Source organism: Podarcis melisellensis (genome assembly GCF_964234715.1).
Source record: "Podarcis melisellensis genome assembly, chromosome: 13".
NCBI lineage: Eukaryota > Metazoa > Chordata > Lepidosauria > Squamata > Lacertidae > Podarcis > Podarcis melisellensis.
In genome coordinates this window covers 200,310-217,198 of record NC_138545.1, presented here as the reverse complement: position 1 = coordinate 217,198, position 16,889 = coordinate 200,310, and the positions used below count along the sequence as shown (strand labels likewise).

General features: G+C 53.1%; 2 protein-coding genes across 4 annotated transcripts; both read left to right on the top strand.

The window, feature by feature from the left end:
- The first annotated feature begins 289 nt into the window (after positions 1-289).
- Positions 290-9,466, top strand: LOC309354634 (transmembrane protein 176B-like). Of its 2 annotated transcripts, XM_081884886.1 has the most exons (7): positions 396-539; positions 2,056-2,336; positions 5,600-5,707; positions 6,664-6,717; positions 7,069-7,284; positions 7,437-7,547; positions 9,179-9,466. In XM_081884886.1, the coding sequence occupies exons 2-7, from the start codon at positions 2,097-2,099 to the stop codon at positions 9,263-9,265; spliced, it is 816 nt and encodes a 271-aa protein (XP_081741012.1). In that variant the 5' UTR covers positions 396-539; positions 2,056-2,096; the 3' UTR covers positions 9,266-9,466. The 2 variants fall into 2 exon arrangements, with proteins under 2 accessions (XP_081741013.1, XP_081741012.1); XM_081884887.1 differs by lacking the exon at positions 5,600-5,707 and having other exon boundaries at positions 290-539.
- A 3,006-nt stretch (positions 9,467-12,472) lies between these two features.
- Positions 12,473-16,670, top strand: LOC309355655 (ceramide-1-phosphate transfer protein-like). Of its 2 annotated transcripts, none has more exons than XM_081886625.1 (4): positions 12,473-12,747; positions 13,097-13,185; positions 14,427-14,617; positions 16,007-16,670. In XM_081886625.1, exons 1-4 carry the CDS (start codon positions 12,648-12,650, stop codon positions 16,536-16,538), a joined length of 912 nt encoding a protein of 303 aa, XP_081742751.1. In that variant the 5' UTR covers positions 12,473-12,647; the 3' UTR covers positions 16,539-16,670. The 2 variants fall into 2 exon arrangements, with proteins under 2 accessions (XP_081742751.1, XP_081742750.1); XM_081886624.1 differs by having other exon boundaries at positions 13,094-13,185.
- The last annotated feature ends 219 nt before the right edge of the window (positions 16,671-16,889 follow it).

The window sequence follows — 16,889 nt, the reverse complement described above, 5'->3', positions numbered from 1 at the left end:
CTGTTTAGGAACCATAAGAAGCTAATCAGAGCTCTGCAGCAGCTGGATCAAGCCAAACAGTCCAGCATCTTCTCCTTCTGGTGCCCCAATGGGAGAGAGCCCACAAGCAGGACCCAGGTGCAGGAGCACCGCCTCTCCCACCTGTGACCACCAGCAGCTGGTATACCGACTCTTGCCGTCACAAATGCCCTTCTCCATTTCAATGTCCAGAGTAGCAGCTTGTTGACATCCTCCCAGGGTTGCGAGGACAGATCTGGCTTGTTCTCTTGGCCAGCTGCATCGCGGGTTCAGCAGGAGGGCAAAATCTTTCCTCGCACGCTCGGCTCCAGCGCTTTCAAGGCTGGAAATCCCCTCTGAGGCAATTGTTACAGGAAGAGGCTTATTTATTGCTTTTGCTGGCTGCTTCCTGCCACAGCATCTGCGCAGAAGAGGAGCGCCTCGGAGCAGCGCAGCCTCAGCCGCTGGCATCGCCAACACCCAGGAGCCTCTCTGGGCCCCGCCAGCAGCCAGCCCAGCGCGTGTCCGCATTTCTGCCAAGGGTGAGTGTCCCCGGGGTTTGGTTCTCTGAGAATCCCACCAGAATGGCTGTGGATCCAAACAGGAAATCTGGCTCATCGTGCCTCAGGCATCACAACGGTGCCCACAGAATGCCATGGAGGCAGAGCCCTGCCTAAGGGCCAGATGGCTCTTGGGGTTCCTTGCAAGTCCACAATTCTTGGCTTCCACAATTATAATCCTCTTGATCCTACCTATAAGGCAGAGCCACCCCATACATATTGGGCTGATAAGAAGCGGCGGCTTCTTCAGGGCATTTTTTTAAAAGCTGAGGTTTTAGTTTGTGTTTGCCATTGTGAGCACTGAGCCAGCAAGCAAATCCCTCGTCTGCGATGGAGAGCAAGACCGTTTAGGCAGTGCCAGCCTGATGTATCTTGCAGGGAATCAATCATTCGGCTGAATTGGGGTGACTTCTCCTGAGCTCACTTCCCAGAGCCAGTGGGCTGCAGTGGTTAAAGCTTTGGTATAGGACCCAGGTGAGACTTTGGTTCGAATTCTCACTCAGCCGCGAAGCTCACTGGGTGTAATCCTAGGCCAGCTATTGCCCACCAGCCTAACATACCTCACCACAAGTTTCAAATGTTTGTGGAAACAGTCTTAAAATAGTGTTATGCGTTTGGGACAGAAGTAGGCTGTTTGTGAGCTCCTTCTAACCTTTGGATCCAGCAAGTGTTGAAATATAAGGCCCCTCCCTCAACTCAGAAGGTAGTAAGAAGGATCGATCAGGGTTGAAGGTGGAAGTGATGTGACCTAGAGGTGAAGCAGCAAGCAAGAATTGAGAGAAATGTTGGATTTCTGTTTGAATCCACAGCTGTGGCTTTGGAGGAAAAGACCTTTTTTAAAAGGGGGGATTCTATGAGCCCCTCCATCATAGGCTCAGGTTGTTTGTTGTTGACATCTGTCTGTCTCAAGAGACAACAGAGTGCACCTCTGGGGGCGAAATACAACCAGTGCATTAGCAGCCCTGAAGGGACCTCCCCGGGGCGCAAGTCTAGACCGTGTGTCTGGAGGTCCTGGGCTGCCCAGATGTCAAGACCCCCCTCTCAGCCTCACCGATGGGCTCCAAAGGAAAGCAGAGCAGTTTGTTTGGCACCAGCTGGGCTGCAGGAGTTGCCAGAAGGAGGCGTTCGAAGCGCTATCTTAGGGACTCCATCGGGATTTGTGGGGGATTTACTCCTTAGCCTTGTCTTCTCCCAGAGATATCCCTCAAGGCAGCAGAGGTTTAAGATCAGTTTTCCTTCTCCCAGATGGCACACCTAACCAGGTGGTTAAGCCCCATCTGCCCCTTCAGGTTGCATATATGTGTAAGTAAACCATATATCATAAAGACACCACAGTCTCTGCTGCGTGCGCCTCATTTCCAAAGGAATCATGAACCCTGGGTAAGCACCAGAACCCATGGAGTCTCACAGCACACGGAGATTGGAGTGGCGGGTGACCAGAGTTACCAATAAAAGTTGCAATATACAAAGTAACACTTTGCTCTGCATGTCCCTCCAGGTGCATCTTGCTGTCACCTGTACTCACTGGAAGAGGCCAAGATGTCGACTGGCTTTCTCACGCTGAACGAGCAAAAGGTCCCTGCGGAGATCTCAGACAAGAATGTCATCAACATCACCATCAACCAGGAGTCTTCTCTCTCTTACCTGTTCAAGGCTGTGGGGCAGTGCTGGGCAAGGCAGCAGGAGCCCACACAGAAGACCCAGCAGGCACCAGCCTCTGCCCCCACAACAGCCCGCCATTTCTCGCTCCATTGCAATGGGGAGCAGAAAGTTTTGGGGGTAAGTGTGTGTGTGTGTGTGTGTGTGTGTGTGTGTGTGCGTGCGCGCGCGTGCGTGCGCGTACTAACTGGCTGCATAATCTGATGGACACTCACTAGGGAGCAGGGCCATTAAATGAAGGGGCTCACTTCCAAGGAAACATGTGCAGGATTGGGTCACATGCCCTGAAGGCCAATCCCACAAGAATAGAATTCAGGACAAGCAATTGTGTTTGCAGAATGTAAAGGTTGGAGAAAGTTTAAAGGGTTTGCCTTAAGCGGAGTTCCCTGAAGGTGCGCCAATAGACACAGGCTTCAAGGGAAGAATTAGGCTTTTAAGGAACGTGGGTGGCGCTGTGGGTTAAACCACAGAGCCTAGGACTTGCCAATCAGAAGGTCGGCGGTTCGAATCCCTGCGACGGGGTGAGCTCCCGTTGTTCGGTCCCTGCTCCTGCCAACCTAGCAGTTCGAAAGTACATCACAGTGCAAGTAGATAAATAGGTACTGCTCTGGCAGGAAGGTAAGCGGCGTTTCGGTGTGCTGCTCTGGTTTGCCAGAAGCGACTTAGTCATGCTGACCACATGACCCGGAAGCTGTACGCCGGCTCCCTCGGCCAATAAAGCGAGATGAGCGCCGCAACCCCAGAGTCGGCCACGAATGGACCTAATGGTCAGAGGTCCCTTTCCCTTTACCTATGTAGGATAACCTTCCCAGAATATCAGAGAGGCTACCTTTGATGATGCCCGTCCAACTACACAGTCAATGAAGACCTGACCGGACAATTGCATCAATGTTTTCCCATCGCAGCTGCACAGTTACAACATGTTGTCATTCTTAAACCACTCAGAGACCCTTTGTTTCTTCTGACTGGCCCACCCCAACCTCCTCTTTGTAATAACATCTACAAATACACAGCCATCTTTGAGTGTCTTTCCTCATTGTCTTCTGAGCGATTGCTCCTCATATTAGTGGTCTGCCAATGTTTGCTTTCAGTTCTCTCTGTCGATACTTTTCTTCCCTTCTTGACCTGAGACTTGGTGCAGTCACAATGCTTGGCCGATTGCCTAGTGCTTCATTCTCCACCTCCACGTCTACTTGCATTTCATTCCTTTTCATTGCTCTAAGAGCTAAAAGAGAGCAAGGCTTGCACACACTTCTGCCTCTTCTATCCAGAAAGTGCATACACAGATTTCAGACTGCAAAGCTCTAACTGTGCAAAATGGATTCAGAGATGGAATGAAATGGGGAGATTCTCCTACATAAATGGGTTTGCAGGAGGAGGTGGGAGCGAAAAGATGCACCAATGATGTCTGAGCACTGCAGTTTCCCCCCTTTTCCTTCATCTCAGGTGTGCTGAGATAAGGATGGAGCCATGGGTCTGTGTGGTGGATTTCTTCCATCAACACGACATTGTGATGTTTGAGACAGCTTTACTTTTTCCAACAGCAGTAGTCGGTCGCTGAGGAACCCACAAAAGTGGAGTCCCCAGGCCTATAAAATTATACAGGCTCACGAAGAGCAAGAGGTGACATGACAGAAGTCTCTTCTTTCAGAACATGCAGAATATAGTTCAACTTTTTTGAGTCCACACCTCCCTTGAGCAAGTACATTCTTTCTGCCGCACCCCGGTGGGGCTCAGGGGTTGTGTCCCCCCTTGCCTTGCCTCTCACCCTTTTTTGAACACCCTGCCTTGTGGAGTGTTTCCTCAGCCTCCTCTCACGTCTCCTTGGGAGTCCTTCTGGCAGCCTCTGCTGCAGCAAACAGCTGTGCAAGCTTTTGGGAGGCAGAGACATCAGAGGAAAGGGAGGAGGCCAGAGGCCAGTGTTGCCCGCGGCACTCCGGACCATCCTTCAAGGCACCCCAGGGTGCCATGGCACACTGATTGAAAACCACTGAGTTAAACAATGGATCTCCTCTCTCTCTCTCTCTCTCTCTCTCTCTCTCTCTCTCTCTCTCTCTCTCACACACACACACACACACACGGAAAACCAAACTAAAGACTGGCAAATGCTCCTGGGGGGCATGGCAGACCCCCAGTACCTCCCAGCATCTCCTAGTGGGCTCGTCTCTGGAATGTCCCTTCACTCCCGAGTGCCCCTCTGCAACACTTCTCATACGAAAAGTGCGCACCAGTCTTCTGGCATCACGCAGCAAGAAGATAGAGACATCCGTAGCGCTAAACTACGTTTTATTCACCATATATACAGAGAATCCATAATCACGTCTGCCCTCCAAACTCTGGCAGAAAACAGAAAGTATACAGCAAAAGTGAAAGTATAGTCTAATAACACTCTCAGACTGAAGAGATAGAACAGTCTTCCGTTCCCACACTCTTCTCAGACATCTCATGTGATTTATACTAACCACACTAGCCACTCTGGGCGGCTTCCAACAAGGATTAAAAATACACCAAAATGTCAGACATTAAAAACTTCCCTAAACAGGGCTGCCTTCAAATGTCTTCTAAATGTCAGATAGTTGTTTATCTCTTTGATATCTGCTGGGAGGGTGTTCCACAGGGCAGGTGCCACCACCAAGAAGGCCCTCTGCCTGGTTCCCTGTAACTTGGCTTCTTGCAGGGAGGGAACCACCAGAAGGCCCTCGGAGCTGGACCTCAGTGGGGGTGGAGATGCTCCTTCAGGTATACAGGACCGAGACCGTTTAGGGCTTTCAAGGTCAACACCAACACTTTGAATTGTGCTCAGAAACTTACTGGGAGCCAATGCAGATCTCTCTGGACCGGTGTTATGTGGTCCCGGCAGCCAGTCCCAGTCCCCAGTCTAGCTGCTGCATTCTGGATTAATTGCAGTTTCCGGGTCACCTTCAAAGGTAGCCCCACATAGAGCGCATGGCAGTAGTCCAAGTCGACAGAGCCACTTACTGTGTCTTGTATGTGTCACTGAGAGATGACACGATGGCCATCTCCGGATATCTCAAGGGCTGTCACATGGAGGATGGAACAAGGTTGTTTTCTGCTGCTCGGGGGGCGGGGGGGGGGGGGGACTCAACCCAACGGCTTCAGGTTGCAAAAAAAGAGATTCTGACTAAACATCAGAAAGTCCTTTCTGACAGTAAGAGCTGGAGGATGTGAGCTCTCTTTCATTGGAGGTTTCTAAGCAGAGGTTAGGTGGCTATTTGTCATGGATGCTTGAGATTCCAGCATTGCAGGGGTGGACTAGATGACCCCTGGGAGTCCCTTCCAACTCTGCAATGCCGCAGTTCTATGAAACATGCATCTTGCTTCCTTTGTGAGAAAACCTTAACCTTGGTGGATTTGCCTTTCAGGGGGCCCAGATCCTGCTGGGAATTGTGGTCATCAGTCTTGGGGTGGTGAATGACTATGGACATTTATTCTACATACGGTCAGGAGCGCCTTACTGGATGGGAGGCCTGGTGAGTCCTGGGCAGCTGCCATGCTTGGAAGTGAATTTCAGTTTATGAAGCACTTCATACATGTTCAGGGGTACTTTGCACACTTGAGGGATTCATCAGGTCAGGATTCTTCTTCCTGTCCTGCAGCTGGGGCAACAAGGCTCCCTGAGGATTGTGGCTGATGAGAACCAACACCTTGCCATGAGCAAGCAGGGCAACAAACAGGCAGGTCCCTGCCCCAAGGAGATTACAGTCTAAAACATCCAATAGTGAAAACAGCAGTAAGGCGGGGGGGGGGGGTGAGAAAGAGAAATTGACAGGAAGGAGGGAGGGAGAAATGACCGCTCTGGGCACATGCAGTTATGCCTCCCATGACGACACGAGGTCGCCATCTACCGTGAAGCTCAGAAGAGCAAGGGCCATTATGATATGGCAGGTGGTGGGTGGGCAGGAGCAGAAATAGGCCTGGATTCTTGACCACTGGGCATGCTGGCTGCTGCGAGGAAGGAGTCCAGTGGCGCCTGCAGCAGCCCTAGACATCTCCCAGTCCTCCACTAGGCAGGCAGCTGGTCCTCCATGTGGCCTTTATTTCCTATCCCAGACCTACTTCCAGGTTTACAGAGACCCAAGAGACCGCTGGCTGGTTTCTGGTAGCAAGAGCTGTTAGACAGGACTCCCTTGGGAGGTGGTGGACTCTCCTTCCTTGGAGCTTCTTGAGCAGATGTGGGGTGGCTGTCCTTCAAGGATGCTTTAGCTGAGATTCCTGCATTGCAGGAGGTGGAGCTAGATGATCCTTGAGGTCCCTTCCAGCTCTACAGTTCTGTGATTCAGTGCCCTGGCCACTCAAGCAGCTGAGGAAGATCCACTCAGAAGTGGTGCAGGCCACTTCTGGTGGTTCCAGGAGCAGCAGGAGTTGGCATCTCCCTACCCTCTGCCCCACACAGCCTTCATTCACTCTGACCTTTTCTCCTTCACAGGTTATGCTCTCTGGTGCCTTGTCCATCATGGGTGAGAGACGTGCTGGCTTCTGGGTAAGTGTGGCAGGTTCCAGGAAAAACCTGTGTTGCCTGCTTTAGGTCTCACAGATCCCTGGGTCAGGTATTCTTTAGCTGCGTGATTCCTGCATTTCAGGGGGTTGGACTAGATGACCCTTGGAACCCCTTCCAACTCTACAGTTCTGTGATTGTATGAGGTTTCAGCTTACGTGTAAGGGAAAAAGGGAAGTGACTGGTAGACCTATGCTGAGAAATGGAGGCTCAGCCTCTCCCCCACCTCCAATCCCCCAAAAGCTGAAAGCCTGAGCAGCTTTGCCCCCTGCCCCAGCCCTACCCAAGGTTGTCTGCTGGACTCCAGGCAGCTCACCTGACATTTTCTGGAACCAGGTCCATGTGGCCACCATCTTCAATTTGGCCAGTGTTGTGGCCGGAATTGTGGCTCTGACAAAAGGCATCGCTTGGATCCCAAACCTTGACCAGAACTTCAACTGGAGAAAGGATGTGTGCCAGACCAGATGGGGACCTTCTCCAATCGGGCCCAGCCCAGACTATGACTATGACTGGAGACAGAGAAACTGCGAGCGAATCTTATGGGATCTCATGGTGAGCAGAGTCCCATTGTGGATCAGGCGCTTGCCCTGTTACAAGATTGGGGGGCCAGAGCAGCAGCCTCCCCCAAACCTGCTGCGCCCTCCCACAGTTTGGAGCATCAGCCTGAATGTGGTCTTCTCCTCTGCTTCTCCTTTCCTCCCCAGGGCGTCGCCTTTGCTGTGAGGGTCTTGCTGCTCATTTTCTCCGTTGCTGCCCTGGCGATTGCTCTCTGCTGCCTTGCATTCAGCCTCCGCATCCTCTGCTGCGCCCGGAAGGTAGCTGGAAGGGACTGGGGGGCTGGAGGTGTCCCCCACCCCGAGGGAGTCCATTCCCCTGTTGAACAGCTCTTACTGTTGTGGGAATGTTCAAGGATGCAGGAGAGGATATGTTGTCTGATTATAGCCTTTCCAACTATCTCATAAAAAGACAGTCCCTTTGTCCTCCAACCAAGAGAGCATCTTTGGCTAAGCAGATGTTGCTTCTTCGATGCATGTAGTCAAAAGAGAGATGGCTGCCCTGCCCTGTGCTTTTGTCATTACCTGCACAGGTGAGGCCACGCCCACCTCTAGTCACATGCAGAGGAAGTCTTCCCAGCCCAGAAGGAAACAGGAAGTTTACCTGCTGGCTGGACAAACATTCCTCCCCATGTGTAAACATGTTCACTCTAGGAATGTTGTACTTGACTGCTCTTGTGTTTCACATCCCACAACTGTCACAAAGTTCTTCCTGATGTTTAACTGGAATCTCCTTTCTTGTAATTTCAATCCACTGACTGAGGTCCAAACCTCTGGGAGCAGCCAAAAACAGTCTTGCTCCATCTTCCACGGAAGAGCCCTTCAGATATCTGAAGAAGACTCTCATGTCTCCTCCTTCGAGCAAACGAAGTCCCAGACCCTGAGTTCTGAATCCATCTCTCTCCCTACTCCATAACAAGGGCAAAAATGGGTGCTAGCAAAGACCAGATTTGATGCAGGAAAGGGGGCGGAATAGGAACAGAGGCTGGGAGATGCCAGTAGCATGGCTACCTTTTAAAAAGAAGCAGAACAGTTTGCACTCTCAGAAACCTAAATGAAATAGTCTTTAAAAAGCATCTCACACTTCCTTCCAGAATTTAGCATCACCTGTGATGTTCAGTCGAGCTAGAGAATAACCTTGCCTATTGTTGTTTTATAACCTTGGGGAATCGGGGGGGGGGGGTGAGAAGAGAGCTGAAATGGGCGGAGCAGCAGCAGGCCAAGCGCAGTCTCAGATTGCTTTGAGAAAGCCCTGGAGAGGAAGGAACGGGGGGGGGGGCTGTGGGGAGCTGGGAGCGTTCATTCTCAGCCACTGATTCTTGGGGCAAGACCCACCAGGGCCGAGCTGCTGCACCCATTAGGCATGCCGCTCAGCCAAGTCTCTGAAGATCATGGCTTTGCTAATGAAGAGTGAGCTCCAACTTTGACTGCTTGGTCGAAAGAGCCGTCGCGTGAGAGATGGGGCAGGCTTGTTTTCTGCCCAACAGATTCAAATGGCAAAGAAGGAGATTCTGCCAAAGCATCGGGAAGAACTTTCTGACGGGAAGAGCTGCTCAACACTTGAATGGATTCCCTCAGACTACATGACCCCTGGCGGTCCCTTCTGGGATTCTCTGGCCTGGGCCTGGGCCCACCTTTGATACCTGGGATGTGACTCATGGGCAAAGACGCCTCTGGGGATTTGGGCTCCTGGCACCTTCCAATGCCCCAGGAAAACGAAAGGAGAAGGGGGGGACAAACCCGTTAGGGGGGGCAGCCTTCCTGCTTGTGGTGCCTCACCTGTTGCTATGGAATGGAGGAGAGAGGTGGATTTGGAGAGTTGGGAGTTTCATTCTCTCCTCCCCCCAAACTGCCCCCTCACACTTCTTTCTCCTCTCCCCCTTGCTTTGCAGGCAAGCAGTGCAGACTCTGGTGCAGTCGGGGACCCGGATGTGGCCCCTCTGGATCAGGATGAGGCCATTCTTGAGAACATAGCCTGAGTGGGGTGGTGCTGGCCCTTCAGGGCAAAGGAGCTGTGCTGCAGCCTTCATGGGGAATGTCACACTATGCTTGCCTTCTGCTTCACCCAACTTAGCCCAGCGGATTGTGACCCAAGTGCTCGCCAAGACCTTTCTCCTGGGGGGGGGGCGGTCGGTCAAAAGCTCCTCCTGCATCTCAACCTATTAAAGCAGCTATGTTGTGATTCTGTTTGAGGGTGGTTGGTTTTCTCCATCGACATCCTGTTGGAATGTTCAGGGTGGCAGGAGAGGAAATCTTGTTTATTAATATGCTTCCTAACTTCCGCTAGCAAACTCTTAGCAGAGTTTTACATTCCCCTTTTAAATGCACAGCGGATAGCTGGTTGCAGGCTTGTTTAAGCCTCTCATTAGTAGGTTCCTGGTAAGTTCCCTTATATTCCTATTAAAAGAACAAACACACCACAATCTTGTATAAAGTGTATAAAAGTAGTTTACTCACTCATTCAGTTCACAGTTAGATCCCTGAAGGCAGACTTAGTTACAAAGTATATACCTGTAGATCTATCCCATATGGAGATAGTTCCAGTGTCCTCTGTTGGCTGAAAGTCTGCCATTTCTAGCTAAAAGCTGCTCCAATGGCGAAGGAAGCCAAAAGGGGGCGGGGCTTCATGCCCTGTCCCTTTTGTTGTCTGCACAGGTAAGGTCACGCCCACCTCTAGTCACATGCAAAAGGAAATATGCCCCAGCCAGGAGGAAGCAGGAAGTTTTTGAGTGGCCGAATCAAACCTTCCCTTGCATGTCCACTCTAGGAAAACAAGGAGTGTTGTACTTGACTGCTACTTATGTATCACATCCCACACTTCCTGGGGACATGGAAAACCTGGGTCCTCATGGTCACGGTGAGGAAGAGGCTTGGCCACCTTTCCCAATTGCTAACAGGATAAGGAAGTGCAATTTCAGTGCGGTGGGGAGGGAAGGGGAGAGGCTGCCCCCCCCCCACAGCACCCTCCCTACATGCCACAGTCTCCAACACAGCCAGGAAAGGCACAGACCACGTGGCCTCATAAGAAACAGAGTAAAAAAAAAGTGTGGAAATCCTCAAGCAAGGCATGGTCTCCTATACTGAGTGTCACCTGATGAAATAAAAGGACTTATAGGCCCACCAAATCAAGGGAAAGCATCTGGCCCAGATGCGATAGGTTCCAAAGAACTCAAATTAAACCCTCTCTGGTGGACCCTTTTGCTGGCTAATCAGCAAAGGGTTGGATAAGATGGGATCCATGCCAGATACATGGACAACAAGGGCAACTATAGTCCCAATAAATAATAATAATAATAATAATAATAATAATAATAATAATAATAATAATAATAATAATAATTTATTCCCCAGCCACTCTGGGCAGCTTCCAGCAAAATATTAAAATACAGTGGGCTGTTAAACATTAAAAGCTTCCCTGAACAGGGCTGCCTTCAGATGTCTTCTAAAAGTCTGGTAGTTGTTTTTCTCTTTGACATCTGATGGGAGGGCGTTCCACAGGGCAGGTGCTGCTACCGAGAAGGCCCCCTGCCTGGTTCCCTGTAACTTGGCTTCTCTCAGGGAGGAAACCACCAGATGGCCCTCAGAGCTGGACCTCAGTGTCCAAGCAGAACGATGGGGGTGGAGACGCTCCTTCAGGTCTACTGGGCCTTTGAGGCAATTTAGGGCTTTCAAGGTCAGCACCAACACTTTGAATTGTGCTCAGAAAGGTACTGGGAGCCAGTGTAGGTCTTTCAAGACCGGTCTTATGTGGTCTCGGCAGCCCCTCCCAGTCCCCAGTCTAGCTGCCGCATTCGGGATTAGTTGTAGTTTCCGGGTCACCTTCAAAGGTAGCCCCACATAGAGCGCATTGCAGTAGTCCAAGCGGAAGATAACCAGAGCATGCACCACTCTGGTGAGACAGTCTGCGGGCAGGAAGGGTCTCATCCTGCATACCAGATGGAGCTGGTAGACCGCTGTCCTGGACACAGAATTGACCTGCGCCTCCATGGAGAGCTGCAAGTCCAAAATGACTCCTGCACACCTGGTCCTTCAAGGGGGCACAGTTGCCCCATTCAGGGAGAGCATACTCGGTCCGGGACCTGTTTGCTTTCCGCTGGAGCAAAGGTCTCCCAGCACGTCAATCATTAACCCCAACCCCACAGGCTGCCTGTTTGCAAGGTAAAACCCCAAAGGGATCGAGGCGCACCTGTGTTTTGCTCCTCCAGGTTGGGGGTGGAGGGAGGGAGGCACACGGCAAATTGATTTCATGTCGCTTCATTTCCAATATTTATATGCCACCTAATGGCAAAGATTGTGTGGGTGTCTAACGAGTAAAAATCAAATACACGCGACGGGAAATGGAAAGCGAGAGCACAGAATGAAGCCAGCCGCTGGGAGTGACGTCAGGGACTGACACAAATCTTGCATCTTCTTCCACTAACCCTGAAAAAGGCAGAAGCTGGTGGCTATTGCTCAGTGTGGAAGGAAAAGCACTCCGGACATGCTCAGGAGCAGCAGCAGCAACAACAACAACAACAACAATAATACTTTATTATTTGTACTCTGCCCATTGACTGCGTTGCCCCAACCATTCTAAGCGGCTTCCAGCATATATAAAAACATAGCAAAATATTAAACCTTTCCAATTATTGCTGCCTGAATCCTTTTTTTCGGTGGTGGCGGCGCGTGTGCAAAGACTTCCTTTTGTAACCTATATAAAACAGAGAGAACAGAGAAAGCAACAGATCTAAAGGCGAGAAACGAAAACTTTGAAACAAGTCCCGCAGGATGAGCCCGGCTGCACGTGGGCGAAAAGTCCAAGAAAGGATATCAGCGGGATCTGATGACGATCGGGTCTCGTTCAAGGTTCGCCAGGCTGGCCCTGAAAACGATGCTTCTTCCGCTGTATTCAGGGACGCCGGATCGTACCCAAAGTGCCTGAAGGTTCTCGCCCCTTTCGCCCAACTCTCCACTGCTGCTCGGGTCTTTCCCGCCTGGCAAAAGCTGTCAACGTTTATTAAGGGAAATTCCCTTAGTTGACAGCTCTGCCTCCTGGCTCCATTCCGGGGGCGGCTGCCACGTGTCTCCCGAGACGGATCCGCGCCACATCCTGAGCTGGGCAGGTCCGGTCCCATCCCGGCGGAGATGTCAAAGCGCCCTTGCCAAAGCTCAGAGTCAGGCCCAAGCAGGGTGCTGCCGGGTGTCCCTGGAGACGGGGGCCGGGCAGAGGTCGCCGCCCGCTCCCCACCCGCGGCCTCCACCCTCCTCTCGTCCCGACTGATAAGGCAGTCTTATCTCCCCACCTGAGCAGACAGCCCCGGTCAGGGTGCAAAGGGAGGCGGGGAAGGACGCGGCCGCGGCAGGAGCGCCAGGGTGCCGGGCATGGGGGCCGCGGGGTGGACTCGCACCCGTCTCTGCCGCCTGGCCTGCCCCGTGGGGGTCTTCTTCCTCCTCCTCCTCTGCTTCTCCAGCCTCCGCCTCCGTAAGTCGAGGGTTGGGGTCGGGGGGCGGGCGTGCTTTGGCCTTTCGCTTCTCCTGGGATCTCCTTTTCCAATTCTCAGATTCATTTTGCAGCCATTTGCAATTGTTATTTAAGGGGGGGGCGCTACTAAAACTGGGGCTCTTCCAGGCTGCCAGGGGTGCGGGAGGTCAATATTGCAAACGGGCCTCTGGGGAGCCCCCCACCCCAACAGGGGTCTCATTTCCGACCTTCCGCTGTCCACCTGCAATTGCTTTGTTCTGGCTTTGAGTCTTCGCCTAACAATTCCGTGTGTTTTCTCTGCCTCCCTGCCCTTCTGGGTCTCCATTGCCTGCTCTCGGTGCCGCAGCAGAGCTGCCGAACTCCACCTGCGTTTGGGGGGTCCGTCCGTGCCGCTGGTTTGGGGGGACGCCGCCCAGCAAGGAGGATGCAGAGAGGAAGGTGAGAACCCGGGAGGCCCCCAACTCAGCTGCTCCCAGTTTTGGAATGGAGTTCAGTGGGAATTTGCTCATGTTTTAAAATCCAAAAATGCTGAGAGTTTTGCAGTCCTTGGATTTCCACTAGGTGTGCGATGTAAACTACTGGAGCAGCCAAGTACAAGATTACCTGTTGTGCTAGAGTGGACATGCAGGGGATGTTGGTCCAGCCAGTGGAACTTCCTGCCACTCCTGGCTGGAGCATCCTTCCTTTGCACGTGACTAGTAGGTGGGCGTGCTCTGGTCCATGGGGTCATGAAGAGTCGGACATGACTCAATAACTAAACAACAGCCAAGCAGGTGGGCCAGACCTTTCCAGACCTGGTAAAAGGTCAGCTCACTGAGCCACCTCCCCTCTTTTCCATCCTGCCTGCTTTCTGATTCACCTGGACTGCACTGCTGGCTCTCAGCCAGCAGTCCCTGGGTTATCTCCCATATGGGGTAAACCTATTTGTACATGTTTGTAACTTTAACCCTAAGGCCTGCCTTCAGGGATCACACTGTGCTCTCCCTGATTGTGAGCAAAACTACTTTTTGTTACTTATGAATAGGACTGTGTTGTCTTTATTCTTTTAGGAGGGATTCAAGAGGTCTTATCAGGAATAATAGAACATGTCTCAATCTGGGCAAGTCAGATTGAATTGCTTGTTGTCTTAAGAGATTCTATGGAGTCTGCAACCAGCTTCCTGCTGTGTGATAGGGGAATGCACTCTGCTAAGTGAAGAAACTTGCTAAGGCGAGTTCAGCAGGATAATATTAATCCATATATCCTCTGCTGTTACCCACAACATTCCCACACCAGGATCCCAGTTGGAGAGAATCCTAGAACTGTAGATGGCAGAGTTGTAATGCAGGGATCTTAACGGAAGCAATTAAGCCTCCCTGCCTGCTATCGGAGGTTTTTAAGCAAGCACTGGGTGGCCACCAGTGAGCGATGCTTTGGCTGCAATCCCTGCATTGCATGGGGTAGGACTAGATGGCCCCTGTGGGTCCCTTTCTAGATTCCAAGTTGCCAGAGGCTGAATTATGCAGCTGTGTCCCCCCCAAAAAGTGAACACTTCTTTGTTACATTTGGAGTGATGATTTGGGGGTGGGGTGGGGTGGGGGGAGCACGAGGGTCGGAGGGTTGCCTTTTCTGCCCCTAAGGCACCCCAGTCCCACCAGCCCACCCACCCCAGTGACTCTGCCCTTCTGCTCTGCTCACAGCCCCCTCCTTCCGCCTCGCCCCCTTCTGCCACCACCGGGGCCGCCCTCCTTCTGCACACCCCATCCGAGCCCCAGGACCTGGGTGAGGGCTTCCGAATCGTGCGTCTGCAGAGGGCCTTCGCTGCCAGCCTCACGCCCAGCGAGCAAATCCTCATCCGGGAATACCTCGGTGGCTGGAAAGAGCTGATCAAGTGAGTAAGAGCTGCGCTCCCCCCCAAAAAAAGCCAAGGGGGGCTCTGTAGAAGCAGGAGCCACATTTCCCAGGTGAGAGATTCTGGCCCAGATACTAAGTTCCTGGGACAGGCTTGGCAAAGGCAGCAAGGAGGTTTCCAGGTCCCACAGGAAACAGAAACCGATGAAGCAGCAGCGCAGAATCCTGGAGCTGGAAGGGAGTCAGGAATCGAGGAATCCAGATAGACTGGGCCTGGGCCTGGAGGTTCCATAAGAGAATCAGAAGAGCTTGGCTGCTGGATGAGGCCAAAAGGGGCCTGTCTAGCCCAGCATCCTCTTCTCCTAGGGGCCAGCCAGGTGTTTCAAATGGGAAACCCACAAGCAGGACTTGAACAAAAGAGCAGCCCTCTCCCCTCCTGTGGTTTCCATCAAATAATATTCAGAAGCACTGCTGTCTCCAACTGCACAGGGCAGAGCGCAGCCATTGTGGCTAGGAGCTACCTGTTTGTTACGTGCCTAGAAAGTATGGGTTGAAGTAGTTTCCCCCTTGCCCCGCTCCTTCCCAGGGAAAAACTGCTCTTTAGTGCTAAATCAGAACAAACAGCAATCCACAGGAAAAAAATTGCTGTTTGCACCTATTGAGTTTTCCCTCTCTCAGTGTGCAGAGCCCTCAGTAATAAACAGAGCATTTTCCCAGGAAAAGCAGCAGGACAAACACACAAGCCAACCCCTATTGGACCCCTGACTAGAAATCATGGGGGAAAGGGAAGCGTGAGGGAGTATTTCCTTGTTTTTTCTCTCTAAACTAAAAAGTCCCAAGCTTCATAGAGGAGTCGCTCCAACCCCTTGAGCATTTCAGTTGCTCTTTTCCGAACCTGTTTTATTCTCAGTCCCTTTCCTGTTTTCTTTTTTTGCCAATTTTTTAAAATTAGTTTTCCTTTTTAACCACTGAGTGGTTAAAACCCAGTTCCTTTCCTAAGGCCCCCTGGCACCCTAGATTGGTATGAAGGCCTTATGGCATTGGCAGGCAGGCGAACCCTCCACAAATCCGAAGCGGAGTCCCTGAGGCAGTTGGGTGGCGCCTCGTCCGCCTCCTTCCCGCAACTCCTGCAGCCCAGCTGGTGCCCAACATCTTACTCTGTTTTCCACTTGAGAGAGGCGGAGGAGAGGGCAGCCCGGGACCTCCAAACACTGCCCAGACTTGCGCCCCTGGGAGGTCACTTTGGTGCTGCAAATGCAGCAAGAACAATGCCAGAGGCAGCAGCATCTCCACAGCAGGCGCTGCGAGACCCCCCCCCCCCCCAGGCTCCGTCCTCCGCTGTCTCCCGAGACAAGCGGGTGGGTGGGAGCGCACAATTTCCGGCGCTTCTTTCCTGTTAGACTCCGGCCCGCTCTCTCCTTCCCCGCAGGCTCATGGACTCGCTGGGCGCCGCCTTCGGCCTGATCTCCGGCGAGACGCGCACCAAGATCGCCATCCTGCAGGAGAACCAGCGCGGCCCCCACGGCGCCCACTACCGCACCCTCCAGTCCATGGTGCGCTTCGAGCTGGCCCGGGGGCTGGTGGGCTTCCAGTCCCTGCCGGCCGGCCGGCCCCCCTCCGGCTGCCGGACCTTCCTGCGCCTCCACCGGGCCTTGAAGTGGCTGGAGCTCTTTCTGCGCAAGCTGGGGACCAGCCCGGAGGACGCGGACCCTTCCCGCATGTGCGCCGACGCCTACCAGGAAGCCCTGGCGCCCTACCACAGCTGGTGGGTGCGCCAGGCGGCCGCCCTGGCTTTCCTGGCCATGCCCTCCCGCCGCGAACTCTACCGCATCCTGAGCGCCGGAGGGGGCGAGGAGGGCAGGGGCCCCCGCAGGCTCCTGGACACCGTCCGCAGCATCGCCCGCGTGTACAACGCCACCCAGGAGCTGTATGCCGCGCACGGGATGCTGGCGCTGCCCTGAGGCCTCGGCTGACGGCGCCGCCAGAGGAGGGGTCCCAAGGGGGGGGGCAGCAGCGGGTCCCTTCCCTGGCAGCGCCTCTGCACCCAGTCCCAGGGGCACCAAGGCTGGTAGCGCCAGGCGAGGCGACGCGGCATTGCCAGGCTGACCCCGGGGATGCCTTCCGGCTCCAGGGTTCCTTGGGGGGCCACCTGCCAGGAATGCTTCAGCTGCGATGCCTGCATTGCAGGAGTGGGATTAGATGGCCCCTGGGGGTCCCTCCCGACTCTGCAGTGCCAGGATTATTCGGTGGACAGCTGGGGGAGGGGGTTTGGCGGGAAGCGCCAGCATCGCAGCCCCTGCTCAGTCCCCTAA

Bases quoted from the DNA above. Each gene is read 5' to 3' on its own strand.
- LOC309354634 (XM_081884886.1), top strand. From the start codon at position 2,097: ATGTCGACTGGCTTTCTCACGCTGAACGAGCAAAAGGTCCCTGCGGAG. The intron at 2,337-5,599 runs GTAAGTGTGTGT...TTTGCCTTTCAG, and splicing joins GGGAGCAGAAAGTTTTGGGG to GGGGCCCAGATCCTGCTGGG. The intron at 6,718-7,068 runs GTAAGTGTGGCA...TTCTGGAACCAG, and splicing joins AGAGACGTGCTGGCTTCTGG to GTCCATGTGGCCACCATCTT.
- LOC309355655 (XM_081886624.1), top strand. From the start codon at position 12,648: ATGGGGGCCGCGGGGTGGACTCGCACCCGTCTCTGCCGCCTGGCCTGC. The intron at 12,748-13,093 runs GTAAGTCGAGGG...TCGGTGCCGCAG, and splicing joins CTTCTCCAGCCTCCGCCTCC to CAGAGCTGCCGAACTCCACC. The intron at 14,618-16,006 runs GTGAGTAAGAGC...CCTTCCCCGCAG, and splicing joins GGCTGGAAAGAGCTGATCAA to GCTCATGGACTCGCTGGGCG.